Below are 13,500 nucleotides of genomic sequence, written 5' to 3' on the forward strand. Positions count from 1 at the left end.
CGCTGCCCCCCTGTGCCTTCGGGCGCAACCTACCCCGGATTCGGTCGTCTCGGCGGCGGCAAAGAAGAAAGCTGGGGGGCATCGGCCTCGACATCAACTTCGCCGCCAGACGGCGAGGGCAGGAAGCTGGACACGATGGGACGACGGATCATCTCATCCGCAGCGACGACTATCAAGGCGGCCAACGCCCTGGCTATCATAGCCCGCTACGACAGCGAGTTGTGGTTCAAAATGGCCCCTCTGTTGGACTTCCTTCCGGATGCCAAAAGGGCTGAGGCCCTTGAAATCCTACAGGAGGGTGAGATTGCTTCGGACCACGCCATCACAGTGGCAACGGACATCGGTAACACCGGTTTCCGTCAGTTGGGCAACGGCGTTTGCTTGAGACGACGAGGATGGCTCAAGGCCACGGATTTTCGCCAGGACGTGCAAACCAAGGTTTTGGACATGCCCTTCGACGGGAACAACCTGTTTGGGAAGGCGGTTGATGAGTCCTTTCAGGCCATCAAGACAGACACAGAGACTGCCCGGGCACTGGGAGTGCTCCAACAACGACGGCCGTCCTTTCGGAGCTCCGGAGGCAGACAAGGTGCCTCTAAGGGATTCGGATGTGGCTCCTCCATGTACCGCCAAGCGGCAAGATCTTCGTCCCAGGAAGCCTACAGGGGACGCGGCAAGTCAGGTGGCTTCCAAACAAGATTGAACCGACCGTGGGGTCGGGCCCCCGCCGAAGCACCCCGGTGGGAGGCCGGCTGGCGAGGTTCGTCAGCGTGTGGGAGTCCATCTCCACCGACCGCTGGGTGCTGGACGCCCTGGCCCAAGGGCACGCCCTCGAGTTTCAGAAGAAGTGCCCTCGCGTTCCACCCGTGGCCAGGAAGGAAAATCACGTCCCTCAACTACTGTTGGAAGAAAGGGCGATGCTCATCGAGCTCGTCCCAAAGAGGCTTCGGGGCTCCGGAGTTTACTCAAGGTACTTCCTCGTAAAAAAGAAGACAGGAGGATGGCGCCCGATCCTGGACCTGCGACGACTGAACAAGTACATCAAGGCACAGAAGTTCCATATGGTCACCCTCCAGCACGTGCTAGGACAGCTGGAGGAGGGCGATTTCCTGTCGTCGTTGGACTTGGAGGATGCGTACTTCCACATCCCCATTCTAAAAAGACACCGAAAGTTCCTCAGGTTCGTGGTCCAAGGGCGGCACTACCAGTTCAAGGCCCTCCTGTTCGGATTGAAGTTGGCACCCAGGGTGTTCACCAAGTACCTCGCACCGGTGGCGGCGCGGCTGCGCCTACAGGGGATCCACGTCTACCCCTACCTGGACGACTAGCTCATCCGGGCAAGGACAAGAGAGCTCGCTGTGGAGCACACTGCGGAGACCGTCCAGCTGCTCACGGACCTGGGATTCTCCATCAACTTTCCAAAATCCCACCTGGTTCCGTCGCAAGTCGCCCTGTTTCTGGGAGCCAAGCTCGACACAGTGGCTCGGCTTGCCTCGCCATAGGAGGAAAGGACCAGGACCATTCTGGGCAAGGTGCAGCGTCTGCTGGCCACGGACATGGCCAGGGTAAGATCTATCGAGTCCCTCCTCGGGATGATGTTCTCCTGCATTTATCTGGTGCACCTTTGCAGGCTTCGGATGCGCCCCTTACAAGAGTTCCTAGACGCCCGCTGGGTCCAGTCGACAGGCAGCTTCGAGGACAGGATCCCTCTCAACGAGACGTTCCGTCAGGCGATCCGGTGGTGGGGTACCCGCTCCCATCTGTCGGTGGGCACGGACTTTCAGACCCCAGCTCACCAGGTGACGGTGACGACGGACGCCTCCCTGGAAGGTTGGGGAGCGCACTCCGGAGATCTTCACGCGAGAGGCCTTTGGCTCCCGGAAGAGAAGTCACTCCACATCAACATCTTGGAGCTCCGCGCAGTGTTCTGGGCCCTCAGGTCCTTTCTTCCATCCCTCAAGGGCAAGGTGGTGAGGATCTTCACTGACAACACCACCAAAATGTTCTACATCCGGAAGCAGGGCGGAACCAGGTCCCCGGCCCTATCCAAGGAAGCCCAAGACCTGTGGCATTGGGCCGTCGCCCAACTGATGTTTCTGGTGCCTCTTCATCTGGCAGGAATAAAAAACACGATCGCGACTCACTCAGCAGGGAGCTGCGCTCGTGCCACGAGTGGGAACTACGCCAGGATCAAGTGGATCGACTCTTCTGACGATGGGGCGAACCCCAAATCGTTCTCTTCGAGACGACGACAAATTCAAAGTGCCGGAGGTTTGCCAGCAGGTTCCCCCAGCCGAGGAGCATGGGCGATGCTTTCTCGTTCCCCTGGGATGGCCTATTTCTTTATGCGTTCCCTCCGCTGCCCTTGCTGCTCCGGCTCATCAACCAGCTCAAGAGGTCCCGGTGCAGGATGATCCTCGTCGCACCGGCGTGGCCAAGACAGATGTGGTTCCCGGACCTTCTGGACTTGTCAACGTCCACACCAGTCAAGCTGCCGACGGACGCAGACCTTCTCTCCAGAGAAGGAGGCGCCATTCTTCACCACAACCCGGAGTTGCTGAACTTGCAGGCCTGGCTCCTGCAGCACTAGAGTTTGGAGGGTACGACATCCCAGCCGACTGCAGAGTGGTTCTTGCAAAGGCCAGGGCGGCCTCAACTCTCGAGTGCTACGGACATAAATGGAAGAGGTTCTCTGTCTGGTGCCGTGCACAGAAGATTAACCCTCTGCGGATTACGGCCCTTCAAGTACTGCCGTAACTACTGTCGCTGGCCAAAGCTGGACTGGCTCACGCCTCCATCAAAATGCATCTGGCTGCAATCTCCCGATATACCAGGACTACGGGACGGGCATCCTTGTGGTCTCATCGCCTGGTGAAAGAATTCATGAAGGGACTATTCCGATCATTCCCGCCGGTGATGGCTCCTGCCCCGGCGTGGGAGCTTAATGTGGTGCTGACCAGGCTCATGGGGGCCCCATTCGAGCCTATGCATTTGGTGCCTTTGAAGTTCCTGTCATGGAAGACAGCTTTCCTCGTGGCCATCACCTCCGCACGACGAGTGGGAGAGATCCAGGCCCTATCTTGCAAGCCTCCATACTTGACTTTTCATGACGCGAGGGTGGTGCTGAGGACGCACCCCTCCTTTATGCCCAAGGTGCCGTCGGACTTCCACCTCAACGAGCCCTTGGTGTTGCCAGTTTTCTTCCCGTCGCCTTCGTCGCCGGCCGAGAGGACTTTGCACTCGCTGGATGTAGCTATAGCGCTGAAGTTCTACGTGGACCGCACAAAGAGTTTTCGGAAGACGTCACAGCTGTTTGTGAACTTTGGGACTGTGAATCAAGGGAAGGCTCTCTCGAAGACTTCCTTTCCAGATGGCTCTCCGGCTGCATCATGCACTGTCACCGGTTGGCAAAACGACCGCTGCCTGGCCGTCCGAGAGCCCATTCGACCAGAGCGATCGCTGCTACCACGGCGTTCCTGTCTGGTGTGCCCTGCTGGACATCTGCAGGGATGCGACGTGGAGGTCGACGCACACCTTCACAAGATACTACTGCGTCGATCGGGACTCCAGGGAGGAGTCCAGGGTCGGCCAGGCAGTGCTGCGCAACGTGTTTGCCTAAGGTGAGCCTGGTGAGAAGGTAAGAGATGCTTAATGTTGAGTTGTTGTATTGCTTAATGTTGAGCCTGTTGCCACCTCCCGTGGTTGTGCATGTGTGTACTGCTATGTATTCTCTTATTCATGAGCATGTGAATCCATGCCAGACCCCATGCTGGAGAAGGAACAAGTTACTTACCTGTAACTGTTGTTCTCCAGCATGGGTCTGGCATGGATTCACATGCGAACCGTCCCGCCTACTCCTCTGCGGCTCTTCACTTGGTCATACTGCCACTTTACGTGCTACCAAATCTGAGGATGGCTGCCAGAGGCGGGGCCATCCTCAGGGAGAGGGCAGTCATTGGCTGGGGGCAGTATGACCCAGAGACCAGTGATTGGTTACTACTAAGAAAGACAGATCAGAAATGAAACTGATACTGATTTTTTTTTTCTATACCAAGGATTCCCGGCCTGACGATGGGGAATATTCATGAGCATGTGAATCCATGCCAGACCCATGCTGGAGAACAACAGTTACAGGTAAGTAACTTGTTCCTTATACTTACCTTTTAGTAATTGATTTCATGCACTTATTGCTAAAGAAATTCAGTGTTTTTGTACTTTACTGTGTGGAAAAACTAGTGCGTAAAATCTCTTGCGTATGTTGTTTGCACTTTACCCCAACTCCTGTTCTCCTTAGTCTGAGCCCTACTACTCAGCCTTTTTACCAGGTAAGAGTTTGGTTAGACTTGTGTGAAACCTTTGCAGGTCCTCTAAGTCTGGCTTCTCAGAATGCTACACCAGTAGTGATTCTAAAGGAAATCTCCCAAGTGATTCTGAAAAGCATCACAAGCCCGAATATACCACTTGAATTTCCCATGTCACAACACACATATTTACATGATCACCCATAATAAGGTTGTCTCATTTTCTTTAATGTGATCTACCACAACATGGGTAGACAGTGTTGTGAATGCAGCTACGTATCTGCCCCTATCTACTCTTGTTTGTTCCTTCAAGCATTAAGGTTTGTAGGAAATCCATCTGCTGAATGCATTTTGAAGTGTTGTATGTCTTTACTGTATGAACATTTGATGTATTCAGTGGAATGGCATTCTTTAATCAGTTTATTTCTGTTTTCTTGACGTCTAGATGGAGGATTTTCAGATGTATGAAAAATATTGTCAAAATAAACCAAGGTCTGAAAGTTTATGGCGGCAGTGTTCTGATGCTACATTTTTTCAGGTATGTAATTTTTCATAAGATAGCATCATTTGTTTTATTTGTTTTGTACCTGTTAATGTCTGAATGATACCTTCTGATAAAATATAGTGATCTTTTTTGCTGTGTACTTCACCTTGTTTTAGACACCCCTCCCAATGCCTAGATTCAGGTGCCGTTTCTGTTCTTGAATTGTATGCAAATGTGTTTGCTTGATTATTTGAGCATTTCTTTGACTTTAGATGGTGTACCAGAAACCTTTTTTTCTGATGTTCATAGGAACATAGAACAAAAAGGGTGTAACCAAAGAGGAATTTATTTTTATCCAAATTTCTGAATCTGCTTCCCTACTCTGGCGAGACCCTAGACCCAAAAAGGCATTACAAATGTTGCCTCCTGAAGCTCCCTCCTGCATGAAGGTTTATGATATGCTAGAAAATACAACCACAACCCACGTTCTTCTGCAATAGAAGGTGCTTACAGCTCTGCCTGCTTGTGCGTACTGTTTCAGGATTTGAAAGTATTTTTTCCATGCCAGTCATCCTTACAGCTATGCAAGAGGTTCATGCATACCAAATAGCCATAGTGGGTATGCTTCATTGATCTACATAACTCTAAAGCATACCTTTAGGCTGCTGGTTTTACCCATAAATATGAAAGGTAGTAAATGTACACCTTCCCAAATAATCGTATGTTTCTAGCATCATGGTCTAGGGTGATACTGTCCCCAGATATACAAAAAAATGTTCCTCCCAATGAGATGAAGTTAGTTGAGGCCAATAAGCCTAATAGATTTCAACAAACATATTCTAGAGCCATACCAAAAAATCTTCAAGAATGGGCCGTAGATAAGCAAGTACAAAAGGATTCCATCCAGCACTGTGCAGTCTATCAAGTATTCGCCCTGAAGAACATCATTAAAAAAAACAGTAGATGGAGCATGATGCTGTACTTTCTGCCTTTTCTAGATAGTTCCTCTGATTTTGATCTGGTGAGCAGGCAAAGGTTGTGGCACAAACTAAATCAAAAGGAGATGGATGAAAAACTTGTCTCAGTGAACGTTGCCTTCTATACGAGTCCTCAAGACAGCATTGCAGTTCATCAAGCCTCAGGGTTCCCTTCCCCAAGACTCCAACGTATCAACTTATACTTGTTTTCAAACTTTCAATGTTCCACATAACTTCGGGTCAACTTGACACTTGTTCTGAATTGCATTAACAGTTCACATAGTGTTCCTTGGTTTGTTTCACAATGTCTTTATCTTTCACAATCAATGGTTCCCTGGTTTAAGCACAGTTGTCAGACCACAAGGTCCATCCATCGTAGGCCACCCAACCAGGAACCCTAGGCTCTTCAGCCCATGCAGTTCCTTTTATATTTGCCCCTGTGTACAGATTAAGTTTCACTTAGCTTCTCCTGGTTGGCCTCTTAGCTTTATGTGCCAGTTTACACTCTTGACTTCTCTTGGTTAGCCTCTTGGCTTTCCCACAGTGTGTCACCCAACTTCTGCCAGTCTTTGGCCTTGCCACATGGTATTTATTCATAAAGTTCACTTTGTAGTGGTCTTACTTATACCCCACCTTTTTCTCAGGCTCTTGGACACTTGAGCCCTTATGCACCCTTATTTCACATCTTTTAAATAGGCACTATCCTATTTGGCTTTGATCATCTTGTAGCTTTGCCCACATCATTTTCATTCTGTTCGGTATTCAATATTTGCTTAATATTTCCATCCATAGTTTAATTATTTCAATTTGTTCGGCATTCTCAGAACACATGTCCGGGGCGCTCTGGTCAGAGTGTTTCCTGCATTACGCTTACTCGTTATGCGTGACTGCTCTCTGCCGCTCCACCAGTTCTTCTTGCCCTAACCTCCTAAATCCATGAGCTTCGCCTCCCTCGCAGCGGCCACAAAGAGCTTCCTTTGCTCTCCCATTTGCTGCAGTGACTGTGGGCTTCGGGCGGAGCACAGCTTCCTCCTGTTATCGGCAACCGGAGCTCGGCCAGATAATTAGACCCTCTCACAGCCTGGTCTCGCCTATGCGTCTACTTCTCTGGACTCGCGCGGTTCCCAATCCTGGCTCCGACATGCTTCTCTCCAGCCCGTTCCGTGCCATGCTCTGCCTGCTCGCACACAGGTCCTTCTCCATGATGTGCAGCCCTGCATCTTGTACTCCATAGGAGTAATAAGGTTCGACAGCTGTGGGTCAAAGTTCAATTGCCTGACCTCTAATCAACCTATTTGTGGGGCATGCCTGACTTCCCCAATAGTGTTAATTCAGTCTTCTTCTTATTCTCAGTAACAAAGTGGTGAAAATACCTATTGGTGTTCACTATTCCTAGTCGCCTCTTCCTCGTCCCAGTACTGCAACAGGTCAAAGGCGGGGAAATGAGCGAAGATGTCTTGCAGTAGCCCATAAAGGCCAAGGGAGGGTTGGGTCTTTTTTCAGAGGGAAAAGGGGCTATACTGCGTCTCAGGTAAGGAGATCTCCGCACCAAGAACCCTCCAACCAGGTGATCCTACTGTTAGGGAGAAATTTCATTGCTGTGCCAATTCCCTTTAACCTTAGAGACCCCCAGGTCTTTTTCTGGACTCGGGGCTTTTGAAATTTGACTCCTGAGTGAGTGGGACCTTTTTCTCACTCACACATGTGTTTTTCTCACTACGATTTTCTATGTTCCTTACTATTTTATGGGGTCTGGTAAACTTCATTAGCATATTCTTTTGCATTGTGACACATAGCAACTTTTGTGCGGTGCCACTGACAAGTCCCTAAGACCTCTCCTAATGTTTAACTACCTTTTCTTGGGTGAACTACTGTTTCCAAGAATAGTAACTGGACAAACTGTCTTACTTACCTTTACCTTATGGGTCCAGAACACACCACCCTATGTGGAGTGTTGGGGGGGGGGGGGGTTACGTAGTAACCTAGTAACTCCTTTAAACCATTCCTCATTACGCTGTCTCACTTGAATGGCTGGTGGCAGTGGTTTCTATTTTCCCAAAATGGCCCATCTTCTTTATTCGCCTTTTCTTGTTAGTTAGTTTCTTCTAGGCTTTTACTCTGTGTGCATCAGGTTTGAGCCCTTTGTGTAGTTTTGCCTTTGGCGGGCTTCAGCCCGGCAGTCCCCCCCACCCACCCCGGCTCCTGTGTGTCTGGAAAGGCAGGAAGTGAGGGAGGGTCCCGAAACGTCCCTGTCCTTTGTCTCTAGGTGTGCCTGAGTGAAACCAGTTTCAATTGTCCAGCTCGCTGAAAGGACGGCCTCCCTTCTGTGTGATTAAGAGCCTAGGGCTATGAATGAAAGGGAACTTGCATAAAAAGCGAGATTTTTGGGACTAAGAAGAGAGCTGACCACTGGATGACAGAATCCAAAGCAGAGGATGAGAGAAGACGCCAGCATCAACCTCCTGGACCGCAAAGTTCCAGGGTGAAGCCCTGCAGCTGTGTTGATCCTGTTACCGAATCGACTGGGAACACCCCGCAAAGGACGCCTGTCAGGGTCCCTGGATCCAGTGCAGAAGTAGCACGAACTCCTTCCTCCCGTCAGTGGTTTTGGCACCTGGGACTTAAAGCACACCGGACACCGCAACCACCACGGGGAAAGAGTGTTAGGGTCCTTGGATTGGATGGGTATGGGGGTTGTAGGATCACCGGGTTGAGGGTAAGGTTGAAGTTATGGATGGGTAGGGGGTTTGAGGGTAAACATGCTCCTGATCTCTTGTAGGTGGTCGGTTGTTATTACACACCTTTGAGGAACGCTTTGGTACATACACTGCCTCAAGGGGCACACTCAGTTAGCTGCACTGAGCATGCGTGGGTGCTCATCTTCTTGACACAAATTCAGAAGCTGGGTCCCTCATAGCCTACTTGGCTAATCAGCATGGTACGACACTTACTGCAGTGTCAAACAGTGGAACGTGGATTCAATTTACAGTGCTTTCTTGTTAATATCACAGGCTGAACCCCCCTTCTGACATTGGATACAAATGCAGGCTGGAATCCATCCCAATCAAACTGCACAATATGTGAATACATTTTACAAACGCATGTGCCCCAACGTTGGTTTTGTACTGGACCCAATACCAGGCAGTTGATAACGCAACATTGATAACACAACACCGATCAACCCCAAATGAAATGGTAAATGACTTCGCTTCGGTGCTTGTCTGAAGTCTGGTTCCTCAGCTACCCCAGCGGTCCTCTTTGAAGCCGGGAGCTGTGTCTGCCAAATGAGACAGTATTAGTATACGGTTTGCTTGTTCGCTAAGTTCACCAGTGGTTAGCTCTCGCACACTATTCCTCATGCGATTAGCAACGTATGTCGGGTGCCAAACATGATCATGCGCCTGGTGCCAGAAATGCGCCTTTGGCCTCCTTCGTTAATCGGGTGCCTCCCGGTTATCAATCCCCCCCGTGCCGTCATGCAGTTAGTAGTTCAGGGGTTACAAGGTCTTTAACGCTTCATGCAGGGATGAAATAGTACTTAGCTTTAGAGCCGCGGGGCTGCGGTGAGGAGATGTAGGCGAGGGATGGCCCCGCGTAGGAGTTTCGCTTTCTCGGAGCTCAGGAAATTGCGTCCGCCCGTGAGGAAAGTCGAGCGCGAACGAGGTTTCGCTTTCTGCGCATGCACGATCCCATTTCGCGCGTGCGCGGTAGCTGGGGCATTGTCCGCGTGGGGCTTCCGGCCCCGTATGCTTAGTTCTGGCTGTGCCGCTCCCGGAGGCTGCTGGGGATCGTAGTTTAGAAGCCTTTTCTTGCTCCTGATGCTGCGTTGGTCCAGCAGATGCCACTCTTCCCCATCTGAGAGTTCTACAAGTGGGACAGAGATGGCATCTGCTGGATGAATATGTTCCCACACTGGTGGCTGCTACACTGGGCCCCTGTCTGGCCCTGACAGCGCCTTCCTCCCTTAGGCTGGTGGGACCATCTAGCCTCGAGACAAACTCTATTTTGGCGCATCCCCCGACTTTCTGCAACTTTCCAAGGCTGCAGAAGCCTAATACACGGGGTACTTCGACCATTTATGATTGCTTTGTCCTCAGAATCCAGACAGATCTTTGTAGGCATCCATAGGACTCTGCACAAGCAAGACATCCGTGTCCAGAGTCCCGGACCAACGAATTGAGGAAATCCTAACCAGAGCTTTTCGTTCGGTATTGGCGCTGAGAAAAAGGCACCAAAACCACAAAGCCACTGAATCAACAGAAATCCATTGCTGCGAAAACCCTCTCTCGAGTGCTGCCGCAGTGGCCTGTCAGACGTCCTCCCTTTTTGTCAACACAACCAAGGACCAGGAACAAGGGTCTATTGCATGGCATCACAAAGGCAACCAGCTGGAACACTTTCTTCATTTTCATGGTACTGTGGGGCTTGGGGTATTTTATTTGGGGTGCTTCCTACCTTTGGGAGTGCGATTTAACCCAACACCAGTTTGACCTCAAATTCCTTACATTGGCTTTACAGCTTGTGCTTTCTAATGTTGACTCCTTGAGTTTCTGTGATTTCTCTCTTGAACACTGACTATTTAAGAAAAATGTTCTAAGACGACGAGTATCAGAACTTTGACTTTGTCCTTTGACTTTGGCTGTCCTGGCTCCCTAAAGGCCTCCTTCTGAACCTATTGGCTTTGACAGTTCTTATTCTCTTACAGGTCTTAAATGTTGACCACTTTAATGCTGGGATATTTGACTTCCTACATCCCTTTGGGAGAATCTAACTGTTCTTATAACCTCAGTCTGTTCTGATCTAACCCTAACCTTTGCTTCCCTAACTCAATATTGTAAAGGTGATACTATATAAATGCTACACTGAACTCAAATGACATCACCTGCGGGTGCTTGAACATGTGTAACATATGAATGAACTTATCACCTGCTTTATTTTTCACTTTTTTAATTGAATCCTAATTTGGGATTATTGTTACAGCTAATTACTGCTTTTTAAAGAACACTTTAAATATTTTTGTGTATAAATACATTAATGTATTATATCTTTAAGTGTGTTTGTGTTTACTTGGATACCTGTGTTTACCTGTTTCATTACACAGCTCTACAGCTCAGATTACCCATTTTAAGATAACCCTGGCTGGCTGCTCAGTCACAATACCAACTTGTTAGGTACAGGTCTATATTAAAAGGAGGGCCTAATACCAAGGAGTAAGTGTTGTGTGTAGTCCCACACCAGTTAGACTGCACTAATTCTTACCCAACACCTCCCTCACTTCTCCACCCCAGAGTCAGGAACTAAAGGCGGTGGCCTTTCCCTGTTCACCTGAGAAGAGGCCCCAAGGGGAGTAAATGCGAGGATGCCCTCAGGTTTCTCACAGAACATTGCTCAACCCTGCTGGCAGGAACAAAAAATGCATTGCATGCGCAGCTGAATGCTCTAAATCTTAGCATAAGCGAAATTACCTCATTAACCAAAAACAACAAATCTTAGGTTCTTCAGTAAAGGCAAAAAGACGTTCTTTTTATCTTGTAAAAAGACAAATTGTGGATGTCCAGATTTCCCTGCTTAGGGATCGGACTATTGAACAATACAGTGCTGTGGCAATACTCAACAGTCTATTGAGAAAGCTACTGCAGTAGTGCTAGGTGCCAGTGGGTATGATTAATAAGAGTCAAAAAGTTAGTCCTGTTAGTAAAATCACTCAATCCCAGTCCTAAATGTAGTCCTAGGAAGGGATCCTTGACCAAGCCTTCAGCGACCAAAGTCAGCATGGAGTGATTTTAGGGACTGGATTTTAGCCCATGTAATCCTATGAAGGACTTGGGGACAGAAACAGGTATGTTACTTATCCCCCCTTACTCTGATTTCTTCAAAGATCATTGCTGGTGTTCAAGAATCCTTTGGGGACACACTCTTCTGTGCTTGGTCCCATTGAGAAAGGCCTAGGGGTTGTCGGTACAAAGGTACTTAGGAATAGGTACCAGGCAGCTTTCAGCAGAACACCCAAACATAGGAAAGGTGAAGAGTTCTGAGGCGGCAGACCACGTCCGTATACCTCCAGGGATTGAAGGAGTGTTGCAACGGGAGTCACCATGGTCAGGCAGTGACTGTCTTTCTTCAATGGACAAACAAACTAGCAGCCCCAGCAGAGCTTCTGTTCATGCTAGAAGGCTATACATGCCGAATCCGGCGTCTTGTTACACAATTTGAAGATCCTCCAAGTTCCAAGGTTGCACTCTGAATCTATACAACTACAGTGAGGTAGCCCAGGAGAGAGCTGGTCAGTCCACCGGTTGGGTCAACAAAACTTCAGAAGGCTCAAAAGGCACAGATCCTCAAGCAGGGGTCGAGACTGGTTATTCCCACTGGTCCAGGGGTCAAATCACAGATGAGGGTCTTCTTGAGATCAGGACAGAGGAGCAAGGCTTCACTGGGAGAGCACTGTAGCCTGTTCTGGTCAGCTTCAAGGGTTGTCATCAGGTCAACAGCGGCTGCACTTTTTCATAGGGGCCGTGGCTCCAACAATGATATGTGAAATGGCTACAGGAGCCATCCTTTTATCCAGGTTTTGGGCTGGGAGCCTACTCAATCTCACCAATGGCAATAATCTGCACCATTCAAACTACCAGTGGTTAGCCAATCATGAATGGCCACTGGTCACATCATCTGCCCAGCCACAGACCTACAGGTACCAGGGATGAGAATTGGGACAATGAAGTCCCAGGCCCCTCCTAAGGCATTTCCTGACATGAGAAAGCATGAAAAAGGCCACGTTAGTAGCCATTCACAGTAGATGTAAAAGTGCACAAGTAAAATGTAAAAAAAAAACAGTACAAATATCACTGCTGCCACGAGCATGTCCTAGGCACATTGGCAAATTAACCGAAAAGCCATTATATAAGCATACAAAGCATCCGAACTGCACTTCACTTTTAGGTGATCTGTGCATGTGTAACAGTACAAGACATTTACAAAGTGAGACATATTCTCTCAGTACTCTTGGGGACTAGTCAGTTTCTCTATATGATTGAGCAAATGAGCAAGGGAAGTAAAGGAGAAGGCTTTACTTGCCTCCAAAATGTCAGGGCAGGGTTGAAAACAAAGCAAAAAGAAAGGGTGGCCCAAAGAAATCTGTGGAAGGGAGCAGCAAAAAGAACATTTTCCTCAAAAATTTTAAGTGCACTAACTGGGAGACATGGCAAATGTCTCCTGAAAAGTGGACCAGACGGGCTGGTAAACTGGAGAGGATAACGCAATTTCTTACGTATGGAGCTGAAATATGGGTGTTTCATCAGAAAATACTAGTGGGGATTAGTGAGGGGACATTTTGGAATGAAACTGCTCTCACTGTGACCAGGCTTTCCCATAGTGGCACAAGAATGCAACATACACTATTCCTCAGTGGTTTGCATGATCAGAAGTGGTTAAAAAGAGAAGCATCACAAGATCATTTTGCATCTGATCAAGCCTAAAGGAATGTAGTGTAGAAATCGCTACACTCTGAATTGATGACAAACCTTTCAAAGCTAATGGCAAGGTTGAGACGAACATTACTCTTTCAGTGAAGGCACAGCTACATTTTTGAGAGTCAATTCCAGATAATCAGAGGTCTTGAAAAACAAGAGAGGCAATGACCATTATTCTGCCGTGAAAAGTTATTGTCTCTGAAACCCAGCCACAAGGTTCTTGACAAACACCCAAGAAAAAAAAAACTGTTTGCACTAGTCAAGGCGAT

General features: G+C 48.8%; 1 protein-coding gene across 13 annotated transcripts in view; it reads left to right on the forward strand.

Annotated features, from left to right (window-relative positions):
- MCF2L (MCF.2 cell line derived transforming sequence like) overlaps positions 1-13,500 on the forward strand; it is an 892,749-nt gene that overhangs the window by 743,526 nt on the left and 135,723 nt on the right. For all 13 annotated transcript variants that reach the window (XM_069637167.1, XM_069637165.1, XM_069637161.1 and 10 more), the window contains one exon: positions 4,747-4,839. In XM_069637167.1, the coding sequence (XP_069493268.1) occupies positions 4,747-4,839 (93 nt within the window). The remainder of the gene's footprint in view (positions 1-4,746; positions 4,840-13,500) is intronic.

The sequence above is a fragment of the Ambystoma mexicanum genome, chromosome 7p (genome assembly GCF_040938575.1).
Source record: "Ambystoma mexicanum isolate Mex_15411 chromosome 7p, UKY_AmexF1_1, whole genome shotgun sequence".
Taxonomy (NCBI): domain Eukaryota; kingdom Metazoa; phylum Chordata; class Amphibia; order Caudata; family Ambystomatidae; genus Ambystoma; species Ambystoma mexicanum.